The sequence below is a fragment of the Anabrus simplex genome, chromosome 3 (assembly GCF_040414725.1).
Source record: "Anabrus simplex isolate iqAnaSimp1 chromosome 3, ASM4041472v1, whole genome shotgun sequence".
Taxonomy (NCBI): Eukaryota; Metazoa; Arthropoda; class Insecta; order Orthoptera; family Tettigoniidae; genus Anabrus; species Anabrus simplex.
Window position 1 is genome coordinate 100,203,881 of NC_090267.1, and position 18,248 is coordinate 100,222,128.

Below are 18,248 nucleotides of genomic sequence, written 5' to 3' on the forward strand. Positions count from 1 at the left end.
AATTTGGGATTATATCCTTTAAATAAGTTGTATTAATGCTACCTGTGGACCGTATCTTACAATTTGGTCCGTAAATGGTACAAGGTTGATACATTGCAATTATCCCTACATTTACAAAGTTTACATTGTGTGTTTCATCACAAACTATGGTTACCTTTGTAAGATCTGGAGCCAAGTATAAATATTGTCACTTACAGGTAACCATACAAGCTCATGGACTTTAATTATGTTTTTGTTACACTCACTTGGTATTGTTGTTGTTCCTCTTAATGTTAATACACAATCTTTTTCTCCATGCACCAATTTTAACACATAATTAGATGTACACACTCTCTAACTTTCATCTACCTGTTTGCACTCTCACTTGTTCCTTAGTTAAATATGCATACAATTGTTGTTCTGAATCAATAATAATAATAATAATAATAATAATAATAATAATAATAATAATAGTCTTTTTCTACCCTAATGTGAATATATTCCTTTACAATATTTATTATCACCGTCTTTAATTAGCATAGGGAAAGGAAGTATTTTATATAACTGAAAGTTTTTCTTGTCGGTTAGAGGCATTTTCACCAAATGTACCAGCATATTCTTATTTATGAATGCATTTACATTAGCAATCTTGTAAATCAAATAATCTTGAGTCATATCCAACTCTAATGGGAGGGTCATCCCTTGTGGAAACTGATCTTGGGATTTCCTATAAGCTTTTAAAATCTCAGAAGGGCATAAAATTTGCATATTTATTATTCCTAATTGTGCATACATTATCCCGGACGATATCACCTTATATTGATCGTACACTAGTGAAATGAGGTCCTCTATTTCTATCAAATGTCGGTTAATGGCAATCTCAATATCTGAGTGAACTCACGTTTCAACTGACTTGTTTCATTTCCCAAAAACCCTTTTATTTGTTCTAAATTCTTATTTAATTTTAACTCGTTAGCCATTCATTAGTATTATTCAGTGACTGTAGTGTAGATCGTGTGACAATAAGTTGTTCCTTCGCAAGTTTAAGTGTTGAAAGTTGTTCTTTCTCTAACGTTTTCAATAATGTGCCAATAAAATTAAATAAACCTCTCTTTTCCTGTTTCACAGTATTCTTAGTAAACGGTTTCAAAGTGTCCCTTAATTCCTGTACCTTCTCTAAATGATTCATTTCCATCTGCACTTCATGTTGGCATGTAAAATTTAATTCACTCTGTAATGGATAACATAACACCTGTGTCTTTATCTTTCTAATTAGTGTGTATGCTTCTGCTGATTTACTTAAATTAACATAAGTGACCAATCTCCACTCACTAGTAGACAACTGTACGTTTCCCTCATCTTTGAAATATACCCCTGGGGTTTTCTCATAAGGAATTACCTGAAAGTCTATCCCTTCTCCAATTACCTTTCCCGAAAAGTGTACTGTGATTACTACATAAATTGTCCTATACATTTTGAAAGCAGTTTGTCTTGTTTCTTTAGGGGTGACCTGTAAAGAAAATTTTCCGTTGTACCGTACTATAGGAGTACTACATTTATGCAAATTTTGCAATTTACAAATGTTTTAAACACTGTCATAGTAACTCATTTCTACTGCAAGTTATGTTCACCGTATGCACAAGGTATCACTCTAATAAATGATTTCCCGTGTTGGGGTTCGTATCCGGTACGTGGTTTTATTAAGTGTAGCCACCACTATATTTCATATTGCTATTATAGTTTGTGTACCCCTGTTAACTTGTTATGTCATTTTACTCCCATTTACGCAATAACTGAAGGCCGCTTTCGCTCAAGGTTCATTAGACTCTCTCCCCGTTATGTTAGCTTGGACTGGTCAAGTCACATTCCTTCCCTCTTCCCAATATTGTATTTCCTTGTTCAGTAGACTTGCTTTCTATGATTATTATTATCATCATCATCATCATCATCGTGAGTATAATTTTCCTTCTGATTAAGCTGGGAGTTTTCTGTTCACCTTGTCATATGCACACGTTACATCATTATATCTCCCTGTTTACTTCTATTGTTACTCTATGGGATCGGACTGTTCGTTTGTTTCCCTGTGTGTGAGATGACATCTAGGTTGGGATCTCGCTAACCACAACCTTTTTGAAAGGTTTCGCGACAACACACAATATGTTCCGTTCCACCAATTATTTCTTGGCCCCTTTGTTGCCCAGGTTTGAATCTCTAAAACTTTCTTATGAAATTTAGGACGTGATTTGGCAGGATGTTTCAAAGAAATCTTACCAGGAATCATCGATACTTCCGAAGCGCTGTTGAGGTAAGAAGTGTAACTTACCTCAACCTAAATTGAAGCCAATTTTCAACCCTTTGGTTTGAACTTTGACCCTCTACACATACAGTTTTAATCGGTTTTTGTGCACTTTAATTTCCCTTTCTTGTTAATTTTCAACAAACCATTGACACCATAAATTCGCTCTTTCGTAAGGTCCTATATATATCTGTCCAAATTTCATTGACCTCCCTCTTCTTAAGATTTCATCCCTTAGTAATACCTTATCACCAACCTGAAAATTTATTTCCCGTTTTCTGTCGTGTTTCTGTTTTTCTCGTTCCTTGCTCTGAATCAGGGTCTTTCGTGCGATCTCATGGTTTTCCGGTTAAGCCTTCGATTGTATCCTGATACTCATTATAAGTAGGCTCTGGTTTCCTCTGCAAAATTCCCGCTATATTAGCCTTTCGCCCGAATATTAATTCATGTGGCGTGAACCCTGTGTTACTGTGTTTGGAAGTATTATACACGAAAGTAGCTGTTGGCAAGTATTCATCCCAGTCGTTCTGATCCTTACATACATCATGACGTAAATATTCTATGATCATGCCGTTTGATTGCGGCCTGAATGCTGTTGTAGGGATCTTTTCGATTCTCAGAATTCTACATAGCCTCTTAAAGGTTTGACTCATGAAATTACTTCCCATCTCTGTTAGAATTTTATTTGGTATTCCGAATACACTTATCACGTTCATTACCAGTGTTCTTGTCACCGTATCAGCTTCCTGATTGATAATCGGACTGGCAATTAAATATTTCGACAATTGGTCCTGACAGGTAAGTAATAATTTATGCTGTCTTTCTGTAACCAGTAGGGGACCTGCGACATCGATTGCTACTTTTTCAAATACTGTACTCGGCGTATTCGTTATAATCATAGGCGCTCTAACCTCTGGACCCGTAATTCTTTTTTTTTCTGGCATGAAGGACAAGAACGGATAAATGTTTCTACGTCCTTCATATTTGGCCACTGTATAACATCCTTGATTCGTGCTAATGTTCTTGTGATCCCTGGGTGTCCATCTATAAGGGACGTATGGGCATCACGCAATATTGCCAACTTATCTTCCTCCGTTAAGTCGTTTCGCTCTTTCACAGGTGTATCACTTTCCTCTTCGGACTCATTCTCCTCTGCAGTTGCGTCCTCTGAGTTAGTCTTTAATTCGTACATCTTTTCCTGACCTCTCTGCTTTCGCGTCCGCGAGATCATTCCGCTCATTATCTATTATTTCGGTTTCACCTGTCCCTTGGGAACTTATCCCCTCTGAACTCACCACTTGCACTGCTCTCTCAGGTACAGCGGGAATTCTACTCAATGCATCAGCATTCTTTTTCGTTTTACCCGTCTTGTACACTATCGTGAAATCGTATTCAGCTAAATTTAATCTGAACTTTATTAAACCTGGATGATGGGTCCTGAACATTGAATACCCACTTCAGTGGCTTGTGATCCATCACTACTGTAAAATGCCGCCCGAATAAGTATGGCCTGAAATACTTTACACCCCATACAATTGCAAGTAGTTCTTTCTCTGTGACTGAGTAGTTTTTCTCTGCTTTATTCAAATTCTACTTGCGTATGCCACTGGTAAATCTTTCCCTAATTCTTCCTGTGATAAGATAGCGCCCAAGGCTTTGCCACTGGCATCCGTAGTGAGTGTGAATAGCTTTTCAAAGTCTGGGTATTGTAATATGGGCTTCTCAGTTAACTTCTGCTTCAATATATTGAAGGCTGCCTCCTGCTTGTCTGTCCATACATAAGGGACATTGTTCTTCAGGAGTTCATACAGAGGTTTCGTGGTCTTGCTATACTCAGGTACGAACCTCCGATAATACCCACTTAAGCCTAAAAATCCTTTCAACTGTTTTGTAGTTGTAGGCCTAGGAAAATTCCTTACTTCCTCAACCTTTCACTCATCCGGTTGCACTCCATGCTCGGTAATAACATGACCTAAGAATGCTATCTCTGTTCGCAGAAATTCACACTTATCTGGCTGTAATTTGTCTCTGTTCCCTGAGTCTTTGAAATATGTCCCGTAATCTCTGATTATGGTCTTCTATGGAGCTAGCATACACCAAAACGTCATCCATATAAATCAAGCATTTAACACCATTTAGGCCCGACATTGCTGTCGTCATGAGCCTCATAAAGGTCCTCGGCGAGTCCTTAAGGCCCATCGGTATGCGTAGGTACTCATAATGCCGCCCTAAGGCTGAGAATGCCGTCTTTTCATGGTCCTCTGGCCTTATTAACACCTGACGATACCCTGATGCTCAATCCATGGTAGAAAAATACCATGCTTTCCCTAAAGCATCGAAGAGCTCTCATGAGAGGTATCAACAATACTGTCCCTATTGTCACTTTATTGAGCTCACAAAAATCAATGCAAATTCTGTATTTGTGTTTCCCTGAAGTGTCCATTTTCTTTGGGACAAGGAGCAGTGGCGCGGATCACGGGCTTTTGATAGGTACAATTATTTCGTCTAACATCTTGTCAATCTGCCTTTGAATTTCCTCCTTTTGAGCCTCAGGTAATCTGTAAGGTCTTACATTAATTGGAGATTGATTTTCCTCGACTCTGATCACGTGTTGTAACAAATCTGTGTAAGTTAACTTATCCTTTCTAAGTGAAGAATATCATTATATGCTGCACAAATAGCATACAACTCCTCTTGGACTTTGAGTGCCAAATGGTCGACCCTCAATTGGTCTATCACTCTTTGTTCTCGAGATTTTGTGTTTTACTTGTTTTATTTGGTTCACTTTCTTTCGGTTCGCTCTGAGATTGCCATGGGTTCAATCTCTTTCAAAATTTACTTCGGTCTCCCTTGTATTAAGCACACTCACAAATGCTGTGTGATCGCGTGCCTTCATTACACAGCTCGCTATGTATACCCCTGGCAAAAGTTCCTTCTTTTCAATCACACCTTCCGCCACTCTTTTGTCCATTCTTACTTCAACAATCGTCTCTGTTCTAGGTTTGAGACAGATCATGTGGACCTGAGCAGTTTTCATAGTTATATGGTGTTTCCCTCTTTGAAATTTATTATACTGTCTTTAAGTATATTTCTGCCTATGATCCCATCATACTTGAGCTGTACATTGTCATCCACTGTATGAAAGTCTGCATTTGACTCTTATTGGAAGTCGTACGATGCCCTTAGTTCGGATTTTCTCTGAACCTATGTCCTTTAATTTGAGGGCAGGTTCCCTAACAATCATGGCTTCCCTTGGCACAACCTGTCTCTTTATGAGAGATACTTCGCTCCCGGTATGTAGTAGAAATCGAAGCAGGTTCTCTTGACCTTGCATTCCTACTTCTACTGTGCCTTCTAATGCACTCAACTTATCCTAGTTGGTAACACTTATCTGACATATTTCCCGTACACTTAAGCCCATTGGGTATCTTCGATCAAAAATCTTCACATACCCATCTCTAATTATGCTCTCTTGTAGAAGGTCTCTCCCTATGAGGCCGTCTCACGAAAGTCCATATTCATCTCCGACAACAGGAAATTCAGGGGAGGATTCCCCTACGTGCAGTACAATGCATCCCTTAGTGTGTGAAGTTTTCCCTGTCACACCTGAGAGCTCTACTATCGGTTTACGACAGTGGATCTCTTTCTTCGGTATACTTCTCTCGTGACCCTAAGGATTTCAGCAGGCTAAGGACTTGAGTTCGGAGTTCTGGGAGCGTATAGTCAGATTAGCAAAGATAGTTTGAATATCGCTTATATTCTAAAACCCTGGTGGTAATAATATATATATACAAAGCACATATAAATTTCTGACACCATTCAACCTTTAATTCTCTTCAGGTCTTGATAAGTCTTTGAGTGCTTATTTTACACACAAGAATAGATACACTGGTTGAATACTTAACTACGGATGATGCTGATCCTCGGACAGCTGGAGTCTTCGTTCTTCTTTTTCTACGCTGGAGTCCTTGGAACCCGTCACTTGACTGCAATACGAAACTCTCCCAATAAGAATGAATGCTGGCTAAATACTAATTATTTTTCTCCAACACCTAATTGACTACTGGTGTCGAAAATCCTGTGATCGTTAACTAACGAATCACACTCAGTTCAAAAGCCTAATATTCCTCTGACTTGCTATTACTTTACTGCGTACTCGTGGCTCTACACAAAGTCTACCAGCACTCTTAGCAGTTTCTCTTGGCCGACTCGCTATCTGTTCACTGGACGATATGGCCCCGGTCTAGTCAAAAGCCCTCTCCGAGTGATGAACGTCAAAAGCCCTGTTGTTTACAAGTCATGAGTTAATATCCCCTTTTCCATTCTTTTGAGAACTCTCTACTTGATTAATCCACCACTACTTTGAGTTACTTGTACAAGTCACAGTATTACTGTTCTGATTGGTTCTTTAGTATGGAACCTCCTAGTCACGTTCTTACACACAATGTTTTAGAAACGCTGAGAAGCTGTTCCTATGTCTCTTACACGTGACTTCGTACGTTTCCAGCAGAAGTGCGTATTTAACTTGCACAATGTTTCATAATATTGAGACACAAATCTCTTGGCTTACAAACTTCTCTGCCACCTAGAATGTTCTATTCCTTTCTTTGAAATGTTATTTCTCTTATTATTATTATTATTATTATTATTATTATTATTATTATTATTATTATACCTACTAATCGAGCTTGATATTTCTACTATTTACCCATGGTTTTAGAGAATTGTTTCCAAGTTATACTAGTCTATTGCACTTGCATCAGGAGCAGACAACAGCACCCGCAGACCCACGCCAGGTATGATGGATACAGCCTGATGATAGGCCATTCCTTGCGACTGTGCAACAGTTCCGTAGAAGACAGCACACCCGAATAGGAACAATCAATGTACTGAATTTGACTGGGAAATTCACAGTTAGTGGACATCATGCAGAGAAGGAAAGTATCAATCCTAGAACTGAGTGAAACTAAATGGAAAGGTAAAAGGAAAAAAGTTGAGAAAGAACAATATCCTTACTGGAATGATAACAAAAGAGAGATGGGAAATGGACTAGAATTGATATTGGCAAAAGAGTTAAATGCTATTACATAAATCCAGTACATCAATGAGAGGATTATAAAGGTAACAGTTTGCCTAGGGCAAAAGAAGCCATGCAGCTGTATGCCCCTCAAACTGGTTGCAGTCAGGATGAAAAGAACAAGTTTCTTGAAGACCGAGAAGAGACCATCACTGAATAGAAGGCAATCATCGGGGACCTCAACGCACAGCTCGGGACAGACAGGAATGGTTATGAGAAGGTGATGGAACCATATGGCCATGGGAAAAGGAATTAAGAATAGGAACATCTAGACTTTTGCATAAGAGACTGTTCGGTAGTAAAAAAACAGTTGGTTCACAAGTCGGTCTCAAGATTACCCGATACAGCTGGGATGGACAGAGAAAGGTGGCCATTGACTGTCGTTACAGATAAAGTAGACTCGTGACTGATGTCAAGGTGATTACAAGTGAGGACCTCAATAGCAACCACTGGTTATTAGTAGCAATCTGAAAGACATTAATGTACCAAAGATAACAGCCGGGAAATTACCTAAGATTAAGGTGTGGGAACTACAGCAGATCGGAAAGAAGACAGACTACCAGGACCGTTAAGGGGACAACTGCCTACAGAAGTGGAGAGTGGTGAGGTAGAGTGGATGATATTTCAAAACACCTTGATAAAGGAAGCAGTAGAGACTGTCAGTGATTCTTGATACTCTTAGAATTGTATCCAACTTCAACCTCAGCAAATATCATTTTTGAAATATGTAGAAATCATGGGGCCAGGGCAAAACCCTCTAACCCCCAAAACTGTACCTTAAGTACCCTTTTTAGAATAGTGGCATTCTTGTTTAATTTTAATTTTAGTAGTATTTATTCTGTAGTCGCTATAAAGCAGGTTCTTCAACAGCTGAAGATGACCTATTTACAGGTCAAAACCAGTACTGTCCTTTTATGTAAATAATATTGACACTATGTAAAATAAAGTAGGCCTACTTGTAAGGTTGACCATTACAAAATTAATTTATTATTGTGAAAACTATTTGCTTCATTTGGATCCTTACCAGGTTTTGGAAAGGCAACAACTCAAGCTTTTCTCCAGGTTTTAGGAATCTACGTGGTGGTGATGCAGTTGTTCACGAATTCAAGGATCCACTGAATTGTTATGGACCAAAGTGTTTTTCCTGTTCAGTCCTTAGGTCATCTAGTCCTGGTGCCTTGTTTTACTTGGATTACATTTTGCAATTCTTTCATAGTGGAGTTGCAAGGAGTTTTTCATTTTCTAGGTCTCAATGGTCATTCGCTTTCTTTGGTTAGTTTTGCTATTTAATAGCAGCTGATCTTTGACCTGATCAGGTGTAATGAGATTCTGGTGAAATCAGGGTGTTGATGATTGACTGTTGATATTGTTAATCAGATTCCATGCATGATTATTATTCTGCATGATGTCTGTTGTAGATTACACCATCTCTCTCATATAAATGTTAAGGCATTTGACAACTCCTCAGTTCCTTGAACTGTTTCTTTAGAAAAAGGATAGTTTCATAGAACAGTTCCTATTCAAAACTTCTTGAGACATTATTTAGCTGGATTGAGTAATAACTATTGGTTTGGCAGCATGTGGGAATTTTGTTTTCCAGATCTATAAATGTTTCATAAGACTTCATGTCTGGAAGTAATTTGCCATTTCTCTGTCTAGGTCTTCAGGGAATTTATCCCAGTTACTTCAAATGAAGTTAAAATGACTGGAACCGAGCGAGTTGGCTGTGTGGTAAGGTCCAGAGGATAGTGGATTCAAACCCCACCTTCGGCAGCTGTGGTTTCCCATTTTCACACCACGCAAATGCTGGGGCTAATTAAAACCGTGGCTGCTTCCTTCCCACTCCTAGGCCTTTCCTATCCCTCCGTCGCCATAAGACCTATCTGTGTCGGTGCAACATAAAACAAATAACAAAAAAAAAAGCAACAGATGATTGGTCTTTGTTGCGTGTTAGGAATCACATCTTTGAAATGTTTGATTGCTTTTTGAGAGATCACTTCACTGACAAATATGGTATCCAGATTATAACTGTGCTTCTATCTTCCACCTTCCACTATTAAATGAAGGTGGCAACTTCGGATCATGAATGAGCTTCAGTCCAATTTGTTCAGTCCAGTTTTAAAGTTCTTCACCAATAGCTCATGGTATCCCTATGTGGTACTATGGCAGTTAGTCTTCAATTTCAAGTCTAATCTTATGATTATTCAAATTAACTGGTTCACTAAACATGAAGTTGGCATTGAGTGGTGTTTGTAAATGTTGTACAGGGTTGTACACGTTATAAACTGGGTGGTTTTCAAGACAACCCCATTTCTGTCGGTAGCAGATATGAAGAAACTGTGGGAGAATCACTTACCATCATATGTTGGGAACATATCCTTGTCTATTCCATTTATTTATTTATTTATTTATTTATTTATTTATTTATCATATGATGAATCTATGTACACACATGCATATAATTCAGGATAAATGTGCGTAGTCACAAGTCTGTACAATACTATAACTCTAGGTCTAGCATTTTGACGCATTCAACTGCTTCATCCATTGATTTGTCATGATGTTAGTCTTCAAATTTTAAAGTTGTTTGTAGTTAATTTCGATACACTTTGTCCTTGAGATAACCCCACAGGAAATAATCTGGTGTCATTAAATCTGAACTTGGTGGCCAAAAATTTGTAGAGATTACTCTGTCCTCAAAGAAGCTGCTGACCAAAGCAAGAGACTTGGTTGACATGTGGCAGGTCTTGCTGAAAATAACCCTGAGTTAGCTCAGTGTTGTGTAGTTGCTCAACAAATTGCAGGAAGATGTTCTTGTGCCAGTCTTTGTTCATCATATCCAAGAAGAAGAATGGACCCACTGTTTGGTTTGCTGAGACTGCACACCAAACTTGGACATTCTGTGGGTGCAGGTCCTTATTGAATACAATGTGGGTTGTGTGGTCCAAATGTGGATATTTTGAGACCTTACATTACCAGTCAGATAGAACCAGGCCTCATCTTTGGAATTCCTTGTAGCTGTACAGTAAAATCCAAGAACCATGTTCAGTAACCAACTTGTTTTTCCCTTATCTGGCTCCTGCAACTCGTGAATGGCAGTCGTCTTGCATGGCTGTGGTTTCTTTACCTTGGTTGCTCTTTGACATATGGAATACGAATACCTCGCCTCCTGAGACAAACAATGTAACCATTTCCTAGTTTGAACATCTTCTGCCACATCTGCCAAACCATATGTGCCAGGCTTGCCAGACTTGATCTGCAAAGACAGAGTTATTTCCAACTTTTTCACTATAGCCAGTATGGTATCTCATTTAGGAGGATTGTGCACACCATACTCTATCCTTAACACATTTTGCATGGCTACAATGAACTTTGTAATCCAATAATTTTTCATTAAACATGTGCTGAGACAATGTGTACTGTAACTTGAACGAATCTGTGGTAAAACAAGAAGCAAAATTGAGGAAACAATAAATTGATGCTTGACAAAGAATAATTTGCATATTGTTGGTAAATGTGGGCAACTGAATCTCCCAGAGTTTCTTCACAATCATCCATTTATCTCATCCAGCTCCCGCTAGGTTGGGATGTTTATGGCACCTTCCTTATCTTCCTCTATCCAACCACCATTCATCATCATCATCATCATCATCATCGTCTGCAGTTTCCAGCTGTTGGCCAGGTCTGCTTGGAACATAAGCCTCTCCATCTCCTCTTGTCTTCCCACCACTTCTCCCTAGTCACTCTTCCCCAGTCCTCTCCTGTTTTCTGTACACTCTCTTCCACTCCTTTTATCCACCTGTCTCTTGGAGTTTCTCTTGTCCGTTTACCTGTTTATCTCCATTTCGTGCATCCTCCTTGGTATCCTTTCCTCTGTCATTCTCTTCATGTGTCCATACCATCTAAGTCTAGATGCCTCTATCCTATTCTGTAGTGGCTCTTCTTTTACTATATCTCGAACCTTCTCATTTCTCATCTTATCCCATTTTGTCACTCGTATCCTGCTTCTCAGAAATTTAATTTCACTTGCCTGTATTCTATTCACGGCTCTCTGCTTCATTATCCAAGTACTTGAAACTCTACCTTCCTAAGCTGTTTCCCTCCAAGCATTATCCCTCTCGTAGGTCTCTCCTTTCTAGTTGTGATCACTATCTCACTCTTCTGGGCATTAAATTTCATTCCATATTGTTCCACCTCATCTACCCAAGCATCTAAATGTTCCTGGATGTCCTCTTCCTTTTCTCCCCGGAATAACAGGTCATCTGCAAATATCATCACTTTTATTTTTCCTTTTCCCATTTTCCTTGCCACTTTTGTCATTATCTCATCCATTGTTACTACGAAGAGCAAAGGTGACAGAGCACTTCCTTGTTTTAATTCACCTTTTTGCTCAAACCACCCTGTTTTCTCTCCTATTTTCATACAACTGACACTCCCATTGTACATCTCCTTCACTCTTTCTACGGTCTGTTCCTCGACACCTTTTCTCTGTAAGGCTTCCCAAACCTTGTTTCTACACACATGGTTATAAGCTTTCTCAAAGTCCATGAAGGCCATCACAAGATCCTTACCCCATTCATAATGACGCTCTTGTAGTTGCCTTACTGCGAATGTAAGGTCTACTGTGGACCTTCCTGATCTGAAACCATACTGCTCTTCTTTTAACTTTTCTTCCACCCTGTTTCTGATTCTATTCTCAAATCTTCTCAAACACCTTTGCACATTGGCATATCAATGTGACTCCCCTATAGCTCTTAAACTCTTTTCTATTCCCCTTCTTGAAAATGGGTGTATGATAACCCCCTTCTTCCAATCTTCAGGGGTCTTCCTTTCCTTTCATACTACTTTCAACACATGATAAAGCTGCTGTTTCCCTACCTCTCCTGCTGCCTTCACCATCTCAATACTCACTTCATCTAACCCTGGGGCTTTCCCTCCTTTCATCTTGTCCAGAGCTAGCTCCACTTCTGCCCATGTTAAGTCTTTTTCTTCTTCCATATTTACTTCCTCCCTGCTTCTACTTTCCTCCTCAGTGCATCCTTCTGGGTTTAGTAAATCTTCAAAATATTCCTTCCACATTCCTTTGAGTTTCTCCATTTCCTGCACTTCATTTTCATTTTTGTCTATCATTATAACACCTTCCCTCTTGCCTTTTCTCTTACTCTTGACTATTCCATACAGTACTTTATTTCCTTTGTTATCCTCTTCCATCATGTTTGTCAACTTTTCCATCCATTTTTTTCTTCTCTGTTACAACCTTTTTACCTTCTTCCTTTTTCGTCTGATATTCTTGTTTTGTCTCCGGTGTTCTCTGCTGAAACCACACTCTGAAAGCTTTATACTTCTACCTAACTGCTGCTTTGACTCTGTCATTCCACCATGGGGTCTCCTTGCATCTTTTCCTGGCACTAGTTCTCCCACAAACTTCCTCTGCAGTTTTTACTAGTGTCCTCTTGAACCTTTCCCATTCCTTCTCTCCTGTTTTTGTATCATCTGTTGGTACGTTCAATCTTATTTTTTCCTGATATTCTTCCTTGGCTTCCTTTTCCTTCAGTTTCCATATTTTGATGTGTCTTTCTTGCTTCTCTGTTCTTTTCCTTTCCGTCATTGTTCTCAGTTTCATTACCAGTAGTCTGTGATAACCATCTAGCGTCTCTGATGGTATTACCCTTACATCTATAACATTCCTCTTCATTTCCCAGTCATAGATCATGTAATCTACAATGGATTTCCTAGACCAGTCACTGCTATACCGCATTATCTCATGGCTTTCTCTCTTTTTGAACTAAAAGTTCCCGACCATCATCCCATTTCTTTTGCACAAATCCAGTAATCTTTCTCCTTCCTTATTCCTATTTCCCCATCCTTCCGCTCCAATCATGTTCTTATAACTCTTCCTTTCCATGCCTACATGGGCATTCAAGTCTCCCATTACCACATTTTGTCCATTCAATTGTCTCTCCAATTCTTCCTCAGTCATCTTTACCTGTTGCGTTCAACCTGCTTGTGGAGCAAACACTTGTACAATTTCCCAGGTTTTACCTTTGATTGTTATTTTGACTTTTATCAACCTGTCGCTTATTCATTTTACTTCCTCTTTCAATCCATTTCTTACTACCACTCCTACTCCATTTCGCTTTCCCTCATTTCCTATCTAGTACAACTGAAAACCATTCTACAGCTCTCTCCTACCCTCACCCCTCCACTTAGTCTCTGCCAGCGTTAGTACATCCAGTTTTTTTCTTTCCATCATGTCTACAACCTCTTCTACTTTTCCTGTCAATGTTTGTATATTCAGTGTGCCAATTCGTAATCTTGTCCTTGCCAGGGTCGTCGTCTGTTACATCTGTACGGCTTATCGTTCCTTGTTTCCTTGAAAGCAAGTTAATATCCATCACCGGCTTGCCAGGCCTGTTGTGACTTCACCAGAGCCCCGTTAGCCCCCATCTTTTTCAGGATTCCTGTAGGGCCTTCACAGCTACCGTAGTGGTCTGGGGGCCCACACAGTCCCCACTGTACTTCACCCCCACAAGCTATTCTCTACTTGATGACGTTGCCCATCTCCCACGACGTGGACGAGGGGTTGGACTTGTGGGAGACCCAACCACCATTGTTCTTCTTAAACTGTGTTCCAGTCCAGGTTTCTTCTAATTATAGTAGGTCATTTTCAACCACCTTAGTCTTGCCTTACATCCTCCTACTGGGTCCTCTTATCATCCGCTTTGGCATCCTTCAGTCTTCCATCCTCTTAGCATGTCCAAGCCATCTAAGTTTATTTTGTTCCATTAATTCATAAAATGTTTCTACTCAGATTACTTCACTGACGTCCTAATTTCTTGCTCTCCTTTCTTGTCTTTCGTATCGTCTTAAAACTTTCATCTCACTGGCCTGGATTTTATTCTCTTGTCTTTTTGTCAGTGTCCAGGTCTCCACTGCATATGCCTTTATTTCACAGTAGTACATCTTTTACATTACATCTTTACAATTCATTGGTAATTCCTACCTTTGTACCAGGTTTCTCACACTCTGGTAGAATGCATTTCCCTGTTGAATTCTTGTACTGATCTTGTGCAACCATGCATCCTGCATCGGTTTGCTTTTCAAGTATTTGAAGCTATATGTAATAAATTTCAAGTTTTTCCTCTTTTTAAAAAAAGTGTAATTTCCCTTCCCTTTCCCCTGTAGTCAACACAGTTGTACTACTCTTTTCCATGCTGATTTTCATTCCATAATTTTCACAAAGGTACTTTAGAGCTTCTTCTAGCAGGTGCTCAGGCCGCTTCTGACAGAGTATAGAAGCCTTTTACAGCCGCCCCTAACCTGAGGTCAGATGCTCCTTCATGGGTTCCAGTGTCATTTCCTGCACTGAGACTATTGTCCTAAGGAAATTCATCTACCCAAAGTGGTTGGTCACCTTAGGGGATTAGGTTATTTACAGATACTCTGCATTGGGACGTTGGTTGTACGGTCTACTCATTACCGTAGTGGGTAACCAGCGAGACAGCTATCGGATGGAAATGGAGTCATTTTGGAAACAACCCGGTTTATATAAATTACCCTGTTATACAGGAATTCAACTTAACAGGAATTATTTCTGTATCATTGGTACAAGTCATGGCAATGAATACAACCGTTTCATACTGATCATGTGGCCTTTCTACTGATCTTTGGTCCTTGACTAGTTGGCCCTCTGTGAGTCTCTTGTAAAACAAAGTATCACTATTACTTTCTTTGCACATAATTGCTATTAAAATCTCTTTATTTGCAGACAGTTCTTCAGTATTGATATTTAAATGTTTCTTAACCATTTTTTGAAGTATCGGCCATTGACTCTTGTTCGTCAGTGTTGCCCAAAATTATGCCCGATTGTGATTCGTGGATATCTTTGGGAAGGCTCCTTCATTGTACCTCTGCTGATCATAAAGGCAAGTTAGAAGGTACATGTGAACGTGGGTGGAAAAAACATTATCCTAAACACAAAACCTCCAACAGTGTCTAAAAATCCACGAATTGGGAACTCGGGTAGGAAAAATTACTCTAGTAATGGTCGATAACTTTGTGTGTACAAACAGCACCAGAAGGAAGATTGCAGACATACTGGGATGTGCTGAAGACAGATACCACCCACACGCTACAGAAGTATACAAGGATACACTGTAGCTGCAGGCAAGTTTATGTAGGCACCAGTCAGTTCAGTATTGTCACTAGACTGAAGGATAATAACGGACATAGCCAGCTGGGGCAGAGAAATAGTGTTGCTGTATATTCTCTGAATGGCCGCAAGGTATGCATGAAGATAAAGGTGTACTCTCAACCACCACACAGTTTCACACTCGGCTGCTATGGTAAGCTATGGATGGAAGGCTAGACAGTTGAAACAAGTTGCTAGATATCAGGGGTAAATATATATATTTTTTTGTGCTATTTGTTTGGGGCGTCGACCCATGTGGATCTTTTGCCCCTAAGGGGAAAATATTTCTTCTGATTGTTAAACCTGAGGACTACAAAAGTTATTCATTCTAAGTAATTTTCATGAAGTTACCAAAAAGATGGCCACTTGATAAAATTTGGCTTTTATAATTATGTGAACGTAGACCAGAACATTGTGTTTGACTGAGGTTAGTGGTATTCCCCTTAACGTATTCCACATACATTTCAGTGATACCCATATGAAAATTGCAGATTTGCAGACATTTAGTACATGATCCAATAACTTAGTAGTACCTCTCAATTCTTGCTTTGTATTTCTACTGATCTGACCTCTCAGACATGCACCTCCAGAAAGATTTCTTTAATCATTGTCAAGTCTCAATAAATAGCTTACTTTTAAGTCTCTGATAATGCTATATCCCTTGGAGACAACAAAACAATTCATTAATTAAATATTCTTCTTGCTCAGCTTCTAACCGTGACATAAATGGCAAAATTGGTGTAAATTATTTATTTCATCAATTTGTGGTAGTGTTTCTTCGTTCATGCATCAGTGGATAATGTTACTGTAAATTTTTGTCCTTTTCTTTAATAGGCTACTTTTGAAAAACTGGAGAATGAACTGCGTGAAGTAAATCAGAATGCAGAAGCTTTGAAGCGTAATTTTTTGGAACTAACCGAGCTTAAACATATTCTGAGAAAAACACAAGTCTTTTTTGATGAGGTAAGCATATATAAAGTTATCTCTTTCTGTCTCTATCTTTGGAAAATCTTTATACATTGACAGATTTTTAACTCTTGAATGTGTTTCTCATTTTTTTCCCTTCTCTTTTGCTGATAATTTATTTTCTTGGTATAGACCGAAATGATCTAATTGCAAGTATGAGTATTTTCTTATTTCCTTGACTTTTATCTCTGATTCCATAATGTTTTACAAATTGATTTCCTCTTTGGGCATATATTAAAATACCAAATATATAGTAAATATTAATTTGATTTTGGTTGTAAACTGTTCTTGCACGCATTATTTAAGAATGAGGAAGATGAAAGGAACTATTAACATAGATTCTAGCTCAACCTGGAATTTTATTAATTTGTTATTTTGCCTGGAGGCATCCTGTAGATATGCTAATGTAAAGTAAATCGGGTACATCGATTTTGAGATTTTCGGTTTCATTTTTTTGTGGTGTTGGATTGTATAACTTTTATTATCTCCATTCCTTAGTTGCATGAACTCTGTTGAATGAAGGTAATGGCAAGATTATGTTGTGCAATCAAGCAAGGCAGTTCTATTTTGAAATGATCATTATGGATTTGGAAATACTAGCCCTTTTAAATTAAGGGATTTCTCTGCTAGCAGCCATTCCTTAAATTTTATTGACTGACACTATAAAGATGGCATGTACGTATCCTGTTTTGTCCTTTAACACATAATAAACAATTAACAGTTCATTTAGATTTTAAACTTTCCAATGAATCCTTATTTAAGTTTCTATTTATAATAGTACTAAAATTTACCTATCTTGAAATGAAAATTAAAGTAAGATTGTATCAGTGTTATGATTTAAGATATGTGTGTGTTTATAAAATATATTTTGTATATTGCATAACAAACAAGAAAATTGAAGATAGTAAAATCCATTGCTGTTTGGTGCAAGTGTTTATTTAATTATAGCCTTCACATCATGGAAAAAATGGCATTAGTCTCTTTCTTTGGGACTGTTTCCTTTGCTGTAAACACTGTATTACAACCGTCTATCTGCTAAATGGTGCTAAATTATACAAACATTTTCTTCAGTTTAGTTTCTGATTTAGAGGTTGAAGATGATGCACCACTGTCATACAAATACAATTTTTTGGCCTATAATAAGTGTTCTGCTTTGTAGAATATCCACTGACTAAGATATTTTATTGATATTACTTCATTAAGTCTCTGGTTTAAGGTTCTTTACTGATTACATAGTTATAATTGTTGCTCTTTATTATGTATTCAGTTTTCTTCAACACTCTAAAGATATCAAAATTGTTAGCCTTGCTCCCCATTATTAAGGAATCATTTTTATATGTTCAATTTACGAACTTCATCGTATAGAACCATATTGATATAGTTAAAATTAAGAAACAATGTTAGGTTTTGGTCCACCCAATCAATACACATCACTTTACGTGTGAACTATTTAATTAAAAAACATATTAAATATATTTAGGGACATGTCATCTCTGTTTTAGAAGTCATCAGCCATAAAATCACATGGTAGATTACAAAACTCAAAATTCAGAAATTGAAAAAGTGGAAGAACCCAGTGCCTTTTTAAGGACATTTTTTGAAAAATGCAAAAGATATAACTACATTATTTACACAAATTGACCTCACTTCTTGCAAAAACTTTTGTTGTTTTCAATGTTAAAAAATTAAATATAACTTGAAATATGACAAGCCTGCCATAAAGTCTTGTACGGAATCAA

At 38.2% G+C, this 18,248-nt stretch overlaps 1 protein-coding gene across 4 annotated transcripts in view; it reads left to right on the forward strand.

The window, feature by feature from the left end:
• LOC136866028 (V-type proton ATPase 116 kDa subunit a 1) overlaps positions 1–18,248 on the forward strand; it is a 338,604-nt gene that overhangs the window by 47,526 nt on the left and 272,830 nt on the right. For all 4 annotated transcript variants that reach the window (XM_067142636.2, XM_067142639.2, XM_067142638.2 and 1 more), the window contains exon 3: positions 16,378–16,506. In XM_067142636.2, coding sequence (XP_066998737.2) covers positions 16,378–16,506 — 129 coding nt within the window. The remainder of the gene's footprint in view (positions 1–16,377; positions 16,507–18,248) is intronic.